The sequence below is a fragment of the Argiope bruennichi genome, chromosome 2 (genome assembly GCF_947563725.1).
Source record: "Argiope bruennichi chromosome 2, qqArgBrue1.1, whole genome shotgun sequence".
Lineage (NCBI taxonomy): Eukaryota > Metazoa > Arthropoda > Arachnida > Araneae > Araneidae > Argiope > Argiope bruennichi.
This window is the reverse complement of record NC_079152.1, coordinates 136,812,690-136,828,383: the sequence shown is the minus strand read 5'-3', so window position 1 is coordinate 136,828,383 and position 15,694 is coordinate 136,812,690. Positions and strand designations below refer to the sequence as shown.

General features: G+C 27.3%; 1 protein-coding gene across 6 annotated transcripts in view; it reads left to right on the top strand.

The window, feature by feature from the left end:
• The window catches only part of LOC129962024 (protein tweety-like), a 35,695-nt gene extending 25,110 nt beyond the window's left edge, over positions 1-10,585 (top strand). For 3 of the 6 annotated variants that reach the window (XM_056075699.1, XM_056075697.1, XM_056075695.1), the window contains one exon: positions 4,170-10,585. In XM_056075699.1, coding sequence (XP_055931674.1) covers positions 4,170-4,205 — 36 coding nt within the window. In that variant the 3' untranslated portion in view covers positions 4,206-10,585. Of the gene's footprint in view, positions 1-4,085 lie in introns of all 6 variants that reach the window. The other 3 variants (XM_056075698.1, XM_056075696.1, XM_056075694.1) reach the window with 1 other exon arrangement.
• The last annotated feature ends 5,109 nt before the right edge of the window (positions 10,586-15,694 follow it).

Below are 15,694 nucleotides of genomic sequence, written 5' to 3'. Positions count from 1 at the left end.
GGTATTTTTTTTATATTCATTTCTAATGGCATTTCTTTGATTTAATGCATTTAAACAAATTCTTCTGAACATTGGGCCCTTTTTGATATGCGGCTTCATCTGTTATTATAGTGAAATTTTCTTTGCTTTTTTATGTTTATTAGCATGTGCATGCTTCATGTTAAGTACTATGATTCTTGAATTAAAGTTCAGTGGTTGCTACAAATATACGATTAATTTCTTGGTTATATGATAGGAAGATATTGTAGGTAAATTTTCTTGTTTTAATCCTACAATTAATTTTTTGGTTATATGATAGGAAGATATTATAAGTAAATTTCCTTGTTTTAATCCTCAATTCTCAGGTGGTTAGGAAGATTTAATATTCAAATTTCAAAGCCTATATTCCCAAATTGTGCGTTATTACTGCTGACAGCCGTAATATTGAAGACTAAAATCTTGAATATTTTATGAATATAACCTAAATATACATTCATCGCCCCCCCCTTAAAATGACATTATAATCCATTTGGTATTCATATATATATGACACCACTATTTCATTTGGGCAACTTCAATAAATATGAATTATACAGCATGCTGTAATGTTAGTATTAGAACTTCATCTTGGGACAAATCAGTCTTTTGATATCACAGTTTCTTCATAGCTATTACCTATCATTTGATATATATTCCTTTTTATCTGGAACAGAAAATACAGAAATAATTTTTCAAAATTTCTGTGGTAAAAAAAAGAAAAGAAAAAAGTGATGCTTTGGAGACATAATACATTATTGAAGAATACTAAAATTCCGATAAATTTCATTTTATTTTTCATGTTGAAACATGAAATTTAGTAGTTATCTCATTTTTAAAATTCAAATGATTTTACTATCGTTTTGATAATGTTTGGATTTATTGTGGGATGACTGTATTTTATTAAACATTTTCACATTTTACTTTTATAATTGTTGTGGTATTATAACTAAATAGGTCATATATTATTAATAAATCCTATTATACTTCTGAAACTGAGACAGAAGTATTTCATTGTTCATTATGAGCATACTAAATATTTTATGGATATAATGAGATTTATTTTTGGCTTAATATATCTCATTTTACAAAATACAGTTTCTTACATTTTAATATATTTATTAATAAAAAAGTCTTCTGTGAGATTTTGTTACTTGCCAACTAAATTTAAAAACTAGTTACAAGCAGATTATTTTCAATTAGAAACTGAATATATATTAAATGTGTTTAAAGCTGTATAATTCATTACATAATTTATCATTCACAAAATAGCATTTAATGAATAATTGCTTGGCTCTATTATCAAGCAATTATTCATCAAATGCATTAAATTCAAGCAAAGCCCATAATTGCCCTTTGATATTTAATTAAATTTTACTATTTGTTTCAGAACTATGTTTTGTTAATAAGGCTTACTATAATTTGAAATAACAATTCAAATGGAAGGACATATCATAGCTTTTACAACATTAATAAATGCCACTAAAAGTAAGATTGAAATATTTATTACTAGAAAAGGAATTAAGTAATTACATTCAAATTCATTTTGAATTAAAATATTTTTAAACAGTCATCTCCCATATCTATCTTTAAGTACTAGCCGCCTTTGGCGACCAGCCGGTTCGCCAATCTTAATGCTCCTTAAAATTTTAATAATTACCTATTTTATGTACTTCCTACTTTCATAGCTTCTTCATTAAAATATTTTAAAACTTCAAATTTCAATTCACTCAGAATATTATAAAGGCCTTCAGTCATAACGTAATCTGTATCTCTCCAATTTTCTGTTAGCTCCCGTAGAATTTATGCTTTAAATTAAAGTGGAAATGATTAATCTGCAATTAATATAATAATACTTTTTACTGAAACAAAGAATTTTTTTATAATCTGATTAATGAAAATAGAGTCACTCAGCGTTTAAACTTTATGGGCACTAAAGAATATCTTTTTTAATTTATGTAATATCTCAAGAATTTGTCAACAAAATTTTTTCAGATTCATCTTGAGCAGGTATATTAATTAACAATGTTTAATTTTAAATGCATGAAACACTAAGAAAATAAACATAATCGTTTAAAATAATCGGTCAAAAACAGGTTAAACAAATTACTTAAAAAACGATGAACTTAAACTAACATAAATACAATTTAATTACAAAAGCATACGACGAACCTAAAAATAATTTAAATCGAGTCCGCTTCCGTTGAAATGTGAACAGTCAGAATAAAATGCATATGCGTGAATTTTTCTACGCCAGTTGGGGTAACGCTATGCAGATTAGCCATTTTTAATTTTCTTTATTCTGTGTTATTTTAATTCAAAAGTACTTCAGAATGAATCTGAAACATGGATTAATTATCAATGTTTAATTTTAAAAGCATAAAACATTAAGAAAATAAACAGAATCGTTTGAAATAATCTGCCGAAAATTGTTAGCCCTAGCCTCATTGCTGTTAGAAAAAAAAAAAAAAAAAAAAAAAACTGAAGCCGTACTCATTTGGCGATGGGGGAAATGAAAGGATTTTTTTGGCGGGAAATTTAGTTTTTAATAAATAAATAAAATGCTAATTAAAAATTCAAAAAAAGAGACCCCAAGTGCACATTCCCGACCTCCAAGGTATACATGTACCAAATTTGGTAGCTGTAGGTCAAATGGTCTTTTCTGTAGAGCGCCAACACATACACACGCACACACATTGAGCTTTATATATAAGTATAGATATAGATTAATTAATCACGAAATTCAAGCTGCATTTGTTCAGTTTTTTTCTTTAATTTCAATTCTATGACTATGTTTGGGCATATATAACAAAAACAAAACTCCTTATAGTATGTCTGTATATATATATATATCTGTATCCAAATTTATTATACTAATTATATATATTGCCAGTTGCTTTTATTTCACAGGGAATATTGATTATATTTAATTTCATTTAAATTACATAGATAAAACTACACATCCATAAGTCTATTGAATGATTGGAAATTAAAGTTATATTACTTTAATTGCCTTTCATATGTATTGTTACATGGCATCATAGCATTATTAAAAATGCATATGTGTTGTTCAGCTATTATAAATTTTGTAAACTCCACATTTTTGCTGTCTCACGAACTACACAGATATTATATGAATTCTTTTTTCAATTATTTGAAGATCATGTGATCAAATAATTAATAAAACACTTTGAAATTCAGGGCAATACTGTTATTTATTATTGGAAATTTAGGAGAAAGAAATATTTTTAAGAAATTGGCAAAATACAGCAATTATTAATTTAGTATCATTCAAAAGATAATTTTTTTTTTTTTTTTTTTAATTTTGAAATGGTGTAATGTTTTTTTTTCTGCAGTAATATTTTTTGAATTTATTGCAGAAAAATACCAAAATTCAACTCAAATTTTATTAATTAAGATTTTTTTTAAAAATCTCTGAGATGCACATTTTTATCTTCACGGTATATACATCAAATTTGGTAATCCTATATCAAATGGCCTGACATGAAGAATTCCTACATACTCACATTCATCTTTATAATTGGTAGAGATATATAAACTTGATTCTTATTATATTCATATAAGTTATGCTTAGTATCATTTCATCAATATTCATTATTAGTAAATATCAGGATGAAAAATTGTTATATTCATTTCACAATAAATTTTAAAAGGGTTCATTTTGTAATAAATGTGAAAAGAATTATTGATATTTAATGCCAAAATTTTGATCACTGAAAAGGGCTATTATTTGATACTTTCTTATTATCATCTAGGCTTATATTAGAATTATTGTTTCAAAGACTTAAATAATCCTTATTTCTACTAAAACACTAAGCATATATTACTCTCTAGTTTTCATATTTTTGAAATAATATGCACGATTCTATAATCATAAGAAATATTTGACAGTTCATATTATCAGTTCCTGAAAGAAGTGATAAAGAAACGCGTTATATGTTTTTCAACCACTGAACTTTGCTGCCTGCCTTTGCACTTGATTTTGCACTTTTGAGTTTAGTTTGCTTGTCTGTTCTGTGACTGACCCCTTGTCCCTCTCCATGCCTCAGTATGACCAGTTGTCAGGGGGACATCTCATGGGGCATGTGGGATCTAAAATGCACTACAAGGCCTGAATGTCCCTTCCTTCTCAGCCGGATGCCGATCTCACTTGTGCTACCAAGTTCTGAAGCTGAGTAACTGTCATCACTTTCCTCCTGGGGACGAACTCTTGTTTTCATTTTTCCTGCCTACTCCTTCAGTTTATTCCATGGGGCTTACAGAAGTGACCTGATTCCTGCACACAATTTGTGAAAGCTTTGAACCAGAACTATATGTTTGAGTAAGCCTTCAATTTTTGATATTCATGTCTTATATATGGATGCTCAAAGAAGTAGGTGCATGCAATGGCTAGCTAGAATTAGGTGCCACGGATGTTGTGCCAAGTTGGAATAAATATTGTTAAGTGTTTATGAACATGATTTACTAATTTCTGTTAATTACAACAATTATTCAAGATATTTGTTGTTAATTGAATTTACAATAGATGCGCAATATGAAATATATTGTGCTATTGATGTGCTAAGTATTATATTGGAATTATGTCTTTCAGTTTGCCTTTTTATTCATTTTAATAATATCTTGCATCTCCCTTATAAAAATACATCTAGCTTTTTGTTGTGTTAAGTCATTGCACCTGCCATACAAAACTTGTTAAATTCTCACTCCGAAGCAAACTTGGCTATATCTGAAGTGGCACCATTTATTCTATATAGACACAGATTTTTTTTCTTTTTATCCAACAGTTTAAAAATCTGAGCAATTATATTTTTAAATATGTTTATTGGACTTTTATTGATACTTCTATAGAATGTGTGGAATCAAATTTTATTTATTTCACTATCTCTGCTATTATAATGTGTTAGAATTTTTTTTACATGGTGAAATTAAAAGTTGTTCTTAGCCTTGTAAATTTTGTAAATTATTTTCATAGTTTAAAAAAAAACAGTGTCAATGCATCTCCCCCCCCCCCCAGATTTTGTTTTTGTTTATTTGTAAATATGTTTTCAGCCTGTTCTCCTTTTCTGTAACTGTATTATAATTATGAGATTTCATTCATATTTTATTCATATTATCGAAATACAATGAGTTTGACTATTTAAGTATGACTTTTCTAGAATATGTACTTATATATATGATGCCTTGTTTTCCTGTGTTTTCAATTTCAAGCCTTTATGGTGCTCTAGCTTTTGAACTTTTATTTGAGACTTTGTTATTTTGATTATTAATTAATATGTAAAAAATTCGCTAGATCCTGGACAGTGTTTTGAATGTATACATCCATTAATAAATGTAAATTTAAGACATGTTAATTTTTTTTGTTCAGTTTTTTTTTTTTAACTTTATTTAATTTTGTTTTTTGTAAGTCAAAATTCTATTTTATATGACATTAATTTTCCAAAGCTATTTCCATTTAATCTCATTTATCAAATGCAATTTACTGCAACTCAAATTTATGTGCATGTGTTTATACATTATTTCATTCTGGGTGCAGATGTCTTGCACGGAATTTGAGTTGTGTCTAAATGAACTATAACAATGTTTTCTGGTGTTCCAAAGTGAGTTTGCCACACAAGATACTGCAAACCTTTCACCAACTTTGGATTTAAATGTATTGTAAATTGTTTGTAGCCAATTGCTGCATGCAATTTTATATTAAATCTTGGTAAAAAGAAATTTAGTAGTATTGTACCAAAAAGAAAAAAAGAATGAATCTTTTTTAAATGTACCTTTTTGTGCCATTTTCGAAAGGAAGATGCTTTTCATTGTGTATTTGTAGATTTTAAGAAACATTTTATTGCTCACTTTAGGATTGATCTTTATATAGTCTTGTGACAGTTGATGGAATGTTGTCTGTGTTTTTAAAAATTCCTTTTTAATGTACATACTTCTATATCTATAGCAAAAACAAGCACTTCATTTTCATTTTTTTAAATGTTGTCGAAATTTTAGAGTTAAATCAGTGTAATAAATAAAAATGTATTTCCCTTGCTATAGATTTGGTTAGTTGAAATCTGTATATAAGCGGTATTGATTTGAATGTTTGTTCTTGTAATTAAAATGAAATGTTATTTGTAAAGGTTTTTCAAAATATTTAATAATTTATGCACTGTCTAAAATTATTTGTCGTAATTATATTTTAAAATAAAAATTTGCTTTGTTTACCCTATTTCTTAAAACCAAGGTGAGAAATATGCAATAATATCTGTAATGCTATTTATAATTGGTGCTTTAAAATTTATTTTTAATCAAAAAAGAATTTGCTTCATTTTTCTCATTTTTTAAAACCAAAATTAGAAATATGTAATAACATCTGTAATGCTCGTCAGTTTGTAATGATGTTTTTAAAATTTAATTTTAATCAAGTGTTATCACTTCTTCATCTGTGGACCAATTGGGAAATGTTTCACCTCAATTTTTAAATTTGCAAGAGCTTCTTTTGGAAATGAAATAGATAAGTTGAAAAATACGTTTGCATTTAACTTCTTTGATCTATCTGAAGGCAGTTTCAAAGAGTTTACTTGTATTTTAGTAATACCAATATCACCCCACCCTTCTCTCGACAGTAGTGAAAAGGTGGTTACAAAAATTATATTGGTTTGGTTTTTTTTAAATATAGCATTTTGTTGATGCTCACATTCACATTTCTAAAATTTTAGTGAAATTTTATTAATATAAGTATGAGTGAATATTTTGTTAATTTTTATACCTATTAGATGAATTCAATTTAATTAATTTATCTCTATTTTAGGGTTCTTTTCACATGTATTAATGTTATATTAAATTATTATTCTGCATGCATTGCCATGCTTAGAGTTCATGTCAAGATTACTTATAATTTGATTATTTATAATGATAAAGCTTCTAGATCATAAATTGAAGACTAAAATTGGTAAACAGTGTAAGTACACTGCCCCCCCCTAAAAAAATACGCATTAAAATATAAAAAGAGCAATACTTTATTGTGTGGCAGTTCTTTAATTAGCTCGGAAGGCATGTAAAGGAGTTGCTAAGGCCCTATATAATGATCAAATGATTTTTGCCCTGCCTTTTTTGTAAAGATTTTTAGTTATTTCTGGCACTTGCAATGTTTACAACTCTTAGTCCTCAGTTGCCATGGCATTGTTACTTGCATAATTAATGCCTGATCGAATTTTCAATCAAAGTGAGTTTTCACTATGTAAAATAATGTAAAACTATAGTCATTAGGTGCAATTCTTTTTACCCTTTATGATGCATGAAGTTTCTAATTTATATTTTAAAAATATATATATATAATTAATACTGTATTTTATGCTATGTTAGTTTTTTATTGATTACATTATCATATAGAAAACCATTTGTCTTATGACAGAATTGATTAGTTATAAAATTATCATTTCCTTTGAAACAGTTTTGATGTTTGTGTATATAATTCTCTCTACTTTTTATAGTTGGAGATAATTATGTCACAGGCATAGATCTTCATAGAAAGTACAAACTTTTTAATACCATATTAAGTGTAAAATATCATCAAATGAGTCACTTTTAATCTATGTAATTTTAATAGCATTATACTACACAGAATTAGTAATTAGAGTATATACAGCTTTTTACTTGGTGATTATTCTTATTTTAAATGCATTGTCATTTACACTTTATAAACATTATCCTTATACATGTAACAAACTTTCATAACTGGTTCTGTTACTGTGTATTTTATAATAATAGTGTGCCAAAATTAAAACTATTTCATTACTTAATATATTTGGTAATGCATAGACTAATTCTTTCTTATAAGATATTTGTAAAAATTGAAATTAAAAAAAAATTTGTTCTTTAAAAATGCCTGTTTTTATACTAATAAGAAAATATAATTATTATTACATTCCTTTAATATACATAAAGCTCCAAAGTTAATCATGCTCAGTTTAATAAAAAAGCTGTCTATTGCTCAAACTAATCGAAAAAATATATATCTTATTCCTTGTTTTAATTGGTCACAGATATCAGTATAATATTGCCCAATAAAAGCTTATTCAAAAAGTTTGGAAAGCACACATGCTTGATAGCGCACATTTTTAAAAAAGTACATTTGTTTGAATGCTTTTGGGGAAAAAAATCGCTGAAGACTTGAATGTATGAAAACAAATAAAATCATGAGATTGTTTCATTTCAATTCTGTCATTTAGTTTTTAATAACTTTATGTGGATTAAGAATATACATCACAAGCCATATCACAAAGCATTTTTTTTTAATTTTTAATTACATGTAAATTAACTTTCTGTTGTAATACATTTAATCTTTGCCAAAAAAAAAAAAAAAAGTTTGTTTTAAAAAGTATTTATTTATCCTTAATTTATAAACGTGTTTGGATCTGCTTAAAATTTACAAATGCTCCATTGGTACAGATTTTTATGTATATAAATAATATATAAGTTTCTCTAACTCTCTTTTTTTTTTTTTTTGGTCAAATTCTAAAAGATAAATAATAGAATAATTAGAAAATGCATACAATAAAATTAGAATTTTAAGTTAATAACTAATACTTTTATCTATGATTGTCATTTTAAATGCTACAATTAAAATTGTTTTGTAGTTAAAAAAGAGTAAGTTAGCAGATTTAATTTTTTTTTTCTCCTTTTAAATAATATGAACATACTTTTTCCTTTAATAATATATCTAAATAGTTTGATGCATTTCTTTTGATCATTATTTTGTTTTTAAAATTGTACATTATGAACGATATATTTCCTTCAGATCAAAGTATGGCAATTGTTTTTTTCCCTTTGATATTACTTTATATTCTAGTAGAAATGTTTCCTTTTAATGCATTTTTGATAGAAATGTGGAATGTGCTTTATTGTGATGCTCCTTAGCCTTTGACTGTGATAGTTGTTAATTTACATTGACACCTAATTTATAAGATGTTGGAATAATTTTTTCTCCTTTGTGTGAGTGTTTTATGTAGATAATATTTAATGTAATTACTTATTTTAGTCCCCAAATGTGATCAGTATATTTATTTTGTTGCTTAAACCATCAGAAATGAATTAAAAAAAACAGTAAAAGTTAAAACAATAAAAATCAATTCATCTGGCCCTTTTTTTAAAAAATTAATATATATTATATCAAAAAAATTCCTGAGTTAAAATTGGCATCTCCATAGGTATCCATGATTGCTGTGCTGTGAAATTGTTTTTAATGTTTTCAAACTTTAATTCTTATAATATTCACCAGTTAATATAAAAATTATCCTTTGACTTATTTATTGTTTTTTCCCCCTTAACATTAAAGAAGCAGAACAAATCATTAGCATTATTGTTTAATTTTAATATTTTTAAGTTATTTTGTCTGAAGTTGAAAAGAAAATTTAACTAATAAATTAATGGATAACTCAAAATTTAAAGAAATGAAGTGAAATTATTTCTGTTTAGATATTTATCTAATTTCAGTCAATGAGTAGTTAATGTATTAAATAAAAACATTCATTTAAATTCATAAATTGCTACATGAGGTCACACTGTTATGCATTACACAAATTGTCTCTTCAGAATTTTATATTATACAGATATATGCAGCAATGCAATCTTTCATACCTATACTAAATACTGTGCTTTCAAGTGATAAAATAATTTTTAATTAAATTTTGCAGCTATATTTCTTCTATTTCCATTTCATTACTCAGGTTACTAAAAGGAATTCCATTTTAGATTTTAAAATGTTTTTGTTGTGTGTTTTCATTCCTTATCACATTTGTGTATATAATGTCATCTTGTATCTTCCTTATAATGACAAAAAACCCTAATGTATCATTTATTTTTTTTGAAGGCTGATTTAAAATTTCATTTGTATGAAAATTATTTATAACAAATTTTTCATGGTCGTTCATTTGGATATGAAATACAAATATAACTGCTTTACATTTTATTAATATTCCAGGCATTTGTAGATATATACTTTAATATTCTAAAACAGTTGCATTGTTAAAAAAAAATAAAAACTTCCCTAATATTTGCTAAATGCCCTGAGATCAAATAATGCATTTAAATATTTTCTAAATTTTTCTTTAAGAGAACCCAGCAGCTCTAATTTAATATGAAAGTTATTTACTTTCATATGACTGTTGCTCAAAAGTTTTCATCTGCAAATTGAATTTTATAAACATATTTTTAATTTCACTTATAACTGTTTTATATCGTGCTATGAATGCTGTAATACCTCATGGTATGTGTAGAAAAAAATAGTTGCTGTTGTATGTACATCTCATGCATTTGAATGACATTAATATGTATTTGTAGTACATATTTGATTTAAATCAGCATAATTAGTGATTTTTATAATACAGTTTTCATTCTGTGTGAATTTTTTACTTCAGTGTAACATGACAATGTTGTATGTGTACAATTGTAGTGTTTCGAGAAAACATTTCTCCTCAGATACTTGTCGCACTATGCAGCTGTTGCCCATTTGCTGAAATATTGTATGCAACCTTCCCATTTTTTTGTGATAAAAGTCATTTAAAATTAATTGGAGTCTTGTGTTTATTTGAAAATCTGGTTCATGTGTTAACAAAATATTTCACTTGCAGTGTTTTAAAATTAAACAAATCAATAAAAACATAGACTTTGAAATTCAAACACATTTTATGCTTTAGATATTATATCTTACTAAATTAAGTTTAAAAAAAATAAAGTTAGAATGTCTATTAATTTCCATTATCTAAATGAATTGTGTATTTCTTTGAATGACATTCAAATTTGTTTACCGTCTTTGGTAACTAAAATGTGATAGACAGTCTCTCCAAGGGAAAATTGGACACCGAAGAAAAGATATTAATTCAATCAAAAAATTTTAACTAAAAATGATAAGAAACATAGTATATTTATTGAAGTTATAAAAATAATTATAAATTCATTTTAACCAGAAATTATGCTAAAAAAATAATGCACAATCTAAACTCGGACAGTTAAGAAGATTTTAAAAATTAGTTAGCATTTCAAATGAATTAAAATTTTGTATGCTTGTTTTTAAAACCATTTTAGTCGTAGACTCCAGAATGTTTCACAAAAATTAGTTTTAATATTTTCCATTCCTGCAATAACTCTTTTCAATTTGCATTTTGGAAATGATGTGTTCTCGGACTTATTTTTTAAGGTATTCCTATGAATTTTCGATGGGATGTATATCAAGGCTTTGGGGTGAAATGTTCATGAAGTGAGCCAGGAATGCACCAGATGAGCCTTATATTTCGGATCATCGTCCTGATAAAATCATCAGTTGTTTCCAAGAGAAGGCTTCAGTACACATTGTGGCAATTTTTTTTTTAAATGCTGAGGTATACACTCTGTTCCATTCTCCTATCAATAAAATGCATGGTTCCTGGGCCAGTAGCTGAAAATGACCCCCAAACTCGAAAATGATCCGCTGCCATGCTTCATTGTTGCTTTCAAATTTTTTGTGTGCAATTCCATGTTCGAATTTCTCCAGATATAAGACATGCCATCGGATCCAAAAATATCGAATTTGCTCTCATCAGTAAATAAGACTTTTTTCCAACAAGAAAAATCCTTGTTTTCCAGCTCCTTGCAAATTTAAGTCCCTGTTTTGCGAATTTAAGTCTTGAATCCAATTTCATTTATTTATAAAATGATTTTGTCTGGCTTTTCTTCCATTGAGATCTGCCTTATGAAGCAAATTTCTTATTGTTGATGGGCTGGTCTTTTTTCCTAATTCCTTTACAAAAATAATACTAGATTCGGTGAACTTAAGGAGCAGATTTGCTTTCCACTTTCTTATTAAAAATCGCAGATCTGCTTCAGTGAATATTATTTTGGGCTGTCTTAGGCTTATGTTCCACATGATTATTGGTTTTGAAACGTTTTGTAGTGTCATGAACTGTTGAATGATTTTTGTCGACAAGCTCTGATATTTCTGATACATACTTTCCATCTTCAGCATGCGTAATAACCAATTTTCTTAACTCAAGGCTCGTTTGGCCCCTTTTGCCTTGACATTTTAATGTTTACTCTCAAAGTAAATGAAAACTACAGAATGGGAAATTCTCTAGAACAACTACAATCTTAACCATAAAATTGGCAGCAATTTTTGCCAAGAATTGCAATTATTTCGTACTTAATTGTGAGATGTCCGAGTTTGGCTTACAGGTTCTTTTTCATAAATTTCATTTTTATGTCTAAATTGTTGATTACAATTTATGAATTGGTGCAATTTGATTTTGTTTTTATCTGCACAATAGATTCATTGTTAAAAAAATCCTTTTCACGCCTCTCTAATTCATTTTAATAAAAATATTTTGCTAGAACAGTTTTTTTCCTATGGTGTCCGAGTTTGGCTTGTCCGACTGTATATAAAATAAAAAATTCCAAAAAGAATTTTTGCAGTTATCGGCCACCGATTGTTCGTCCTTCACCCATAAATTAAAAATAATTGCCAACCCAAACAACCATTTCCTCCAGGTACAAATATCGCGCCGATTTTGTCAAATGTTTATTTCGTATGAAATTGATGTCAACAGTGGTCATAAAATGGAGGAGAATCATATCAATAATATTCTCTAACCACCAATCACTTTCCAAAGCATTACTTTACTATACATTCTCCGTGAGGACCTTGAGAGCGTTCTCCAGTCACAGTCGTTAAAAAAAATTAATGCAATGCGCCGATTTTACCAATTTTTACTTCATATGAAAGCTCATAACGTCATCAAGGGTTATATGCTAGTCGCCTCGAAAATTATTGATGATATAAAATATTTAAATAAAACAAAATTTCCACTAATAAAACGTAAAGAGATTCCAACTTCAACAGTATAACCGAGTTCACCATTTTACAAGCATATATAACTTATCGGCATGTCTATCATTATTATGCGGTCATATTTTAAAATAATTTCTTTTATTTTGATATGACGTACTTCATCAAAATCAGTTGATATGACAAATATGGTCGGCTTCTATGAATCAATTGAATTTGGTTATGCCAGTCAACTTTGATGAATTTCATGTTATCAAGACAAAAGTATAGTATAATTGCAACAATTTAAATAAAATTTGTTCAATAATGATAGATCATTCTATGCTTCAAACGAATTGTCAAGTTGACGATGAAAACTGGCAAAAATCTATCCAGTTGTTAAGATTGAAAGCTGGACCAAAGTTGTATTTTGCAGTATTTCTCGAAATGGAGGGAAAAGTCGTTACCACTGATGGCATGTTGAGGAGATCATAAACTTGCATAAGAAATTAAAACTTTTTGAAATTGGCCTGGGGGTTGGAGATGGCAAAGTCACAGTATTTTATCATAGAGCTTATAAAGTGAAATATTATTCTTTTGATTTCTTTCAAAGATGAAAATTTATGGAAGATAGTCGACCTTTTATCTAGAAGTCACAAGCTTTCATATGAAGCACAAATTGGGATTGAGGCTGGATGACTGGTTCATTAGTTTTTCCTTATTATTTTAAATATATGGATAGATAACATAAATTAGGAACGTCAAATTCAAAGGCAATTTATAATGAAAGTTGTGATTTAACTTGAGGTATAAAAAGGAAAAAAATAACATTTATTTGTATGGTAGCTTAGCTTGATTTTTTAATCTAATAATATTAATAAGCAAGGTGTTTTCCTCCTAATGCCTTACAAGTGCTCGTGAAACTGTCTTAACCAGGGTGCGTAGTGAGAAAATGCTGTAAAAATTAAGTACTTTTTAAGCAGCTTAGCGAAAAAAAATGGAGCACCTTTTTTGTATCATGCATACGTAAATCTGTGTATTTTTTAGGCATAAATTTTTTTTATAATGCATTGTTTTTACAGAAAAATATTTAAATTTATTTTAAATATGTATTTTTAATTATTTATATCTGCAACACTGCAAAAGCGCATTTTTTGTTGTAAAACAAATTTTTCGTTTTGAAAAAAGCATAAAAATAAAAAATATATATATCATCACCAAACGAATTATGTCAACTTTTATAAGATTAACAATAAACAGCTTAGATCTTTTACAACATTTCTTAAAATTAACAAATAACTTAATTTAGATGGATATATTATTTCTGAAAATGGCGACAGTGATGTAGAAGTATATGAATAACTAAAAATTTGATCAAAATTTTTTCATTTTATTTTTATGTATGCAGCAACAAATAAAATCTGATATGGCTGGGAATGGAAAACATAAATTTCCTTCTATGCTAACTCACAATATTTAGACCATTTTATTTGCTTACAAAGCTAAGAGCTAAAGTATTCCAGAATGGATGTCATCATAGAATTAGCAAAACTGCCAAAACAACATGTTCTAATTGTTTTTTAGATCAAAATCTTTAAATAGAAAAGAATAATAACATTTAGGATTGTTCAGACTATAAAAAAATTAGTTTAGCAAAGGGCTTTTTAAGAAGCGTTTCACATTTCAATAATTTAATAAAAGCCTGCTTTTTAATCTATATGCAAAAATCAATAAAAACTTTAGCTTTAAAAAAATTACAGAAAAATGTGATTATATATTTTATGAGGAAATAAAAAATAGTTTCGCAGTATGAAATCACATTACTTATGAAAATGTTTTCTTACGTAACAGAAACTAATTCACGAAAGTATAAAGTAAAAATAAAAAAATGACAGTTAATGTATTTTTAAAACAATTATTTTTTGAAGCTAGAACGCGATATGTCCCATTGTCTTAAAAAAAAAAAAAAAAAACGCTTAACAAGCAGAGAATTTTATTTAGTGAACTGCTTTAAAGTTTTCGAATTTTAAATTAAAGCAAAGAAAGCATTTTCTAAAATCACAGCGTTAACACGTTTAACGTGATTCAACGATGAAGCAATGACAACGTTTTAAATTTCGTTACAATAAAAACCATTGTTACAAATTGTGTCCAAAATTAATTCACCAAAAATTACTAAAATTTAAAAAAAAAAAAAAAAGTGTCTTCATTTAAACAAAATTTATATCATTGGAAAGCCACCTTCTAAAGCCTTTAAAATGATGTAAAAATAACTTTGGGGCAATAATATGCTTTAATCTTATGGCAGAAACACGATAAAATTCGGTTTTTATTTTTTTTATTATTCTAATTAAAATTTTGAAAAATCCGTTCTTAATAGGGCTCAAATACCCAAGAAGTTACTTTCTATCAAATTTCATGTTTTCCTAACTTCAATGGTTTGTGCTGTACGTTGCCCTGTCAATCAGGACAAACTTCTATATTTATATAGAAAGATCTTGATGGAAAACAATATATATCTAATATATAAAAATCTCATGTCACGGTATTTGTGTTCGAACTCCTTCGAAACGGCTCGACCGATTTTCATGAAATTTTTTTATGTGTAATTGGTAGGTATGAGAATAGGTCGGGAAGTATATTTCACAACGCTAGGTAATTGGTTTGTTCCTATCCACGTTCACCGTACGATGAGGAGATCAACGCTTGCTTGAAATCATCGCCACTGTGACGTAATGTTGAAAAAGTCCAGCTAAAAATAAACACACGCGTCCAAATGCTACAAGGTCCATCTGCTGACACATTCTCAGACCAATTGTTAGATATCTTTGAAAGAAAAAGTTGCTGTCTATGAAAATACTGGATGCATAAAATTTCACACTA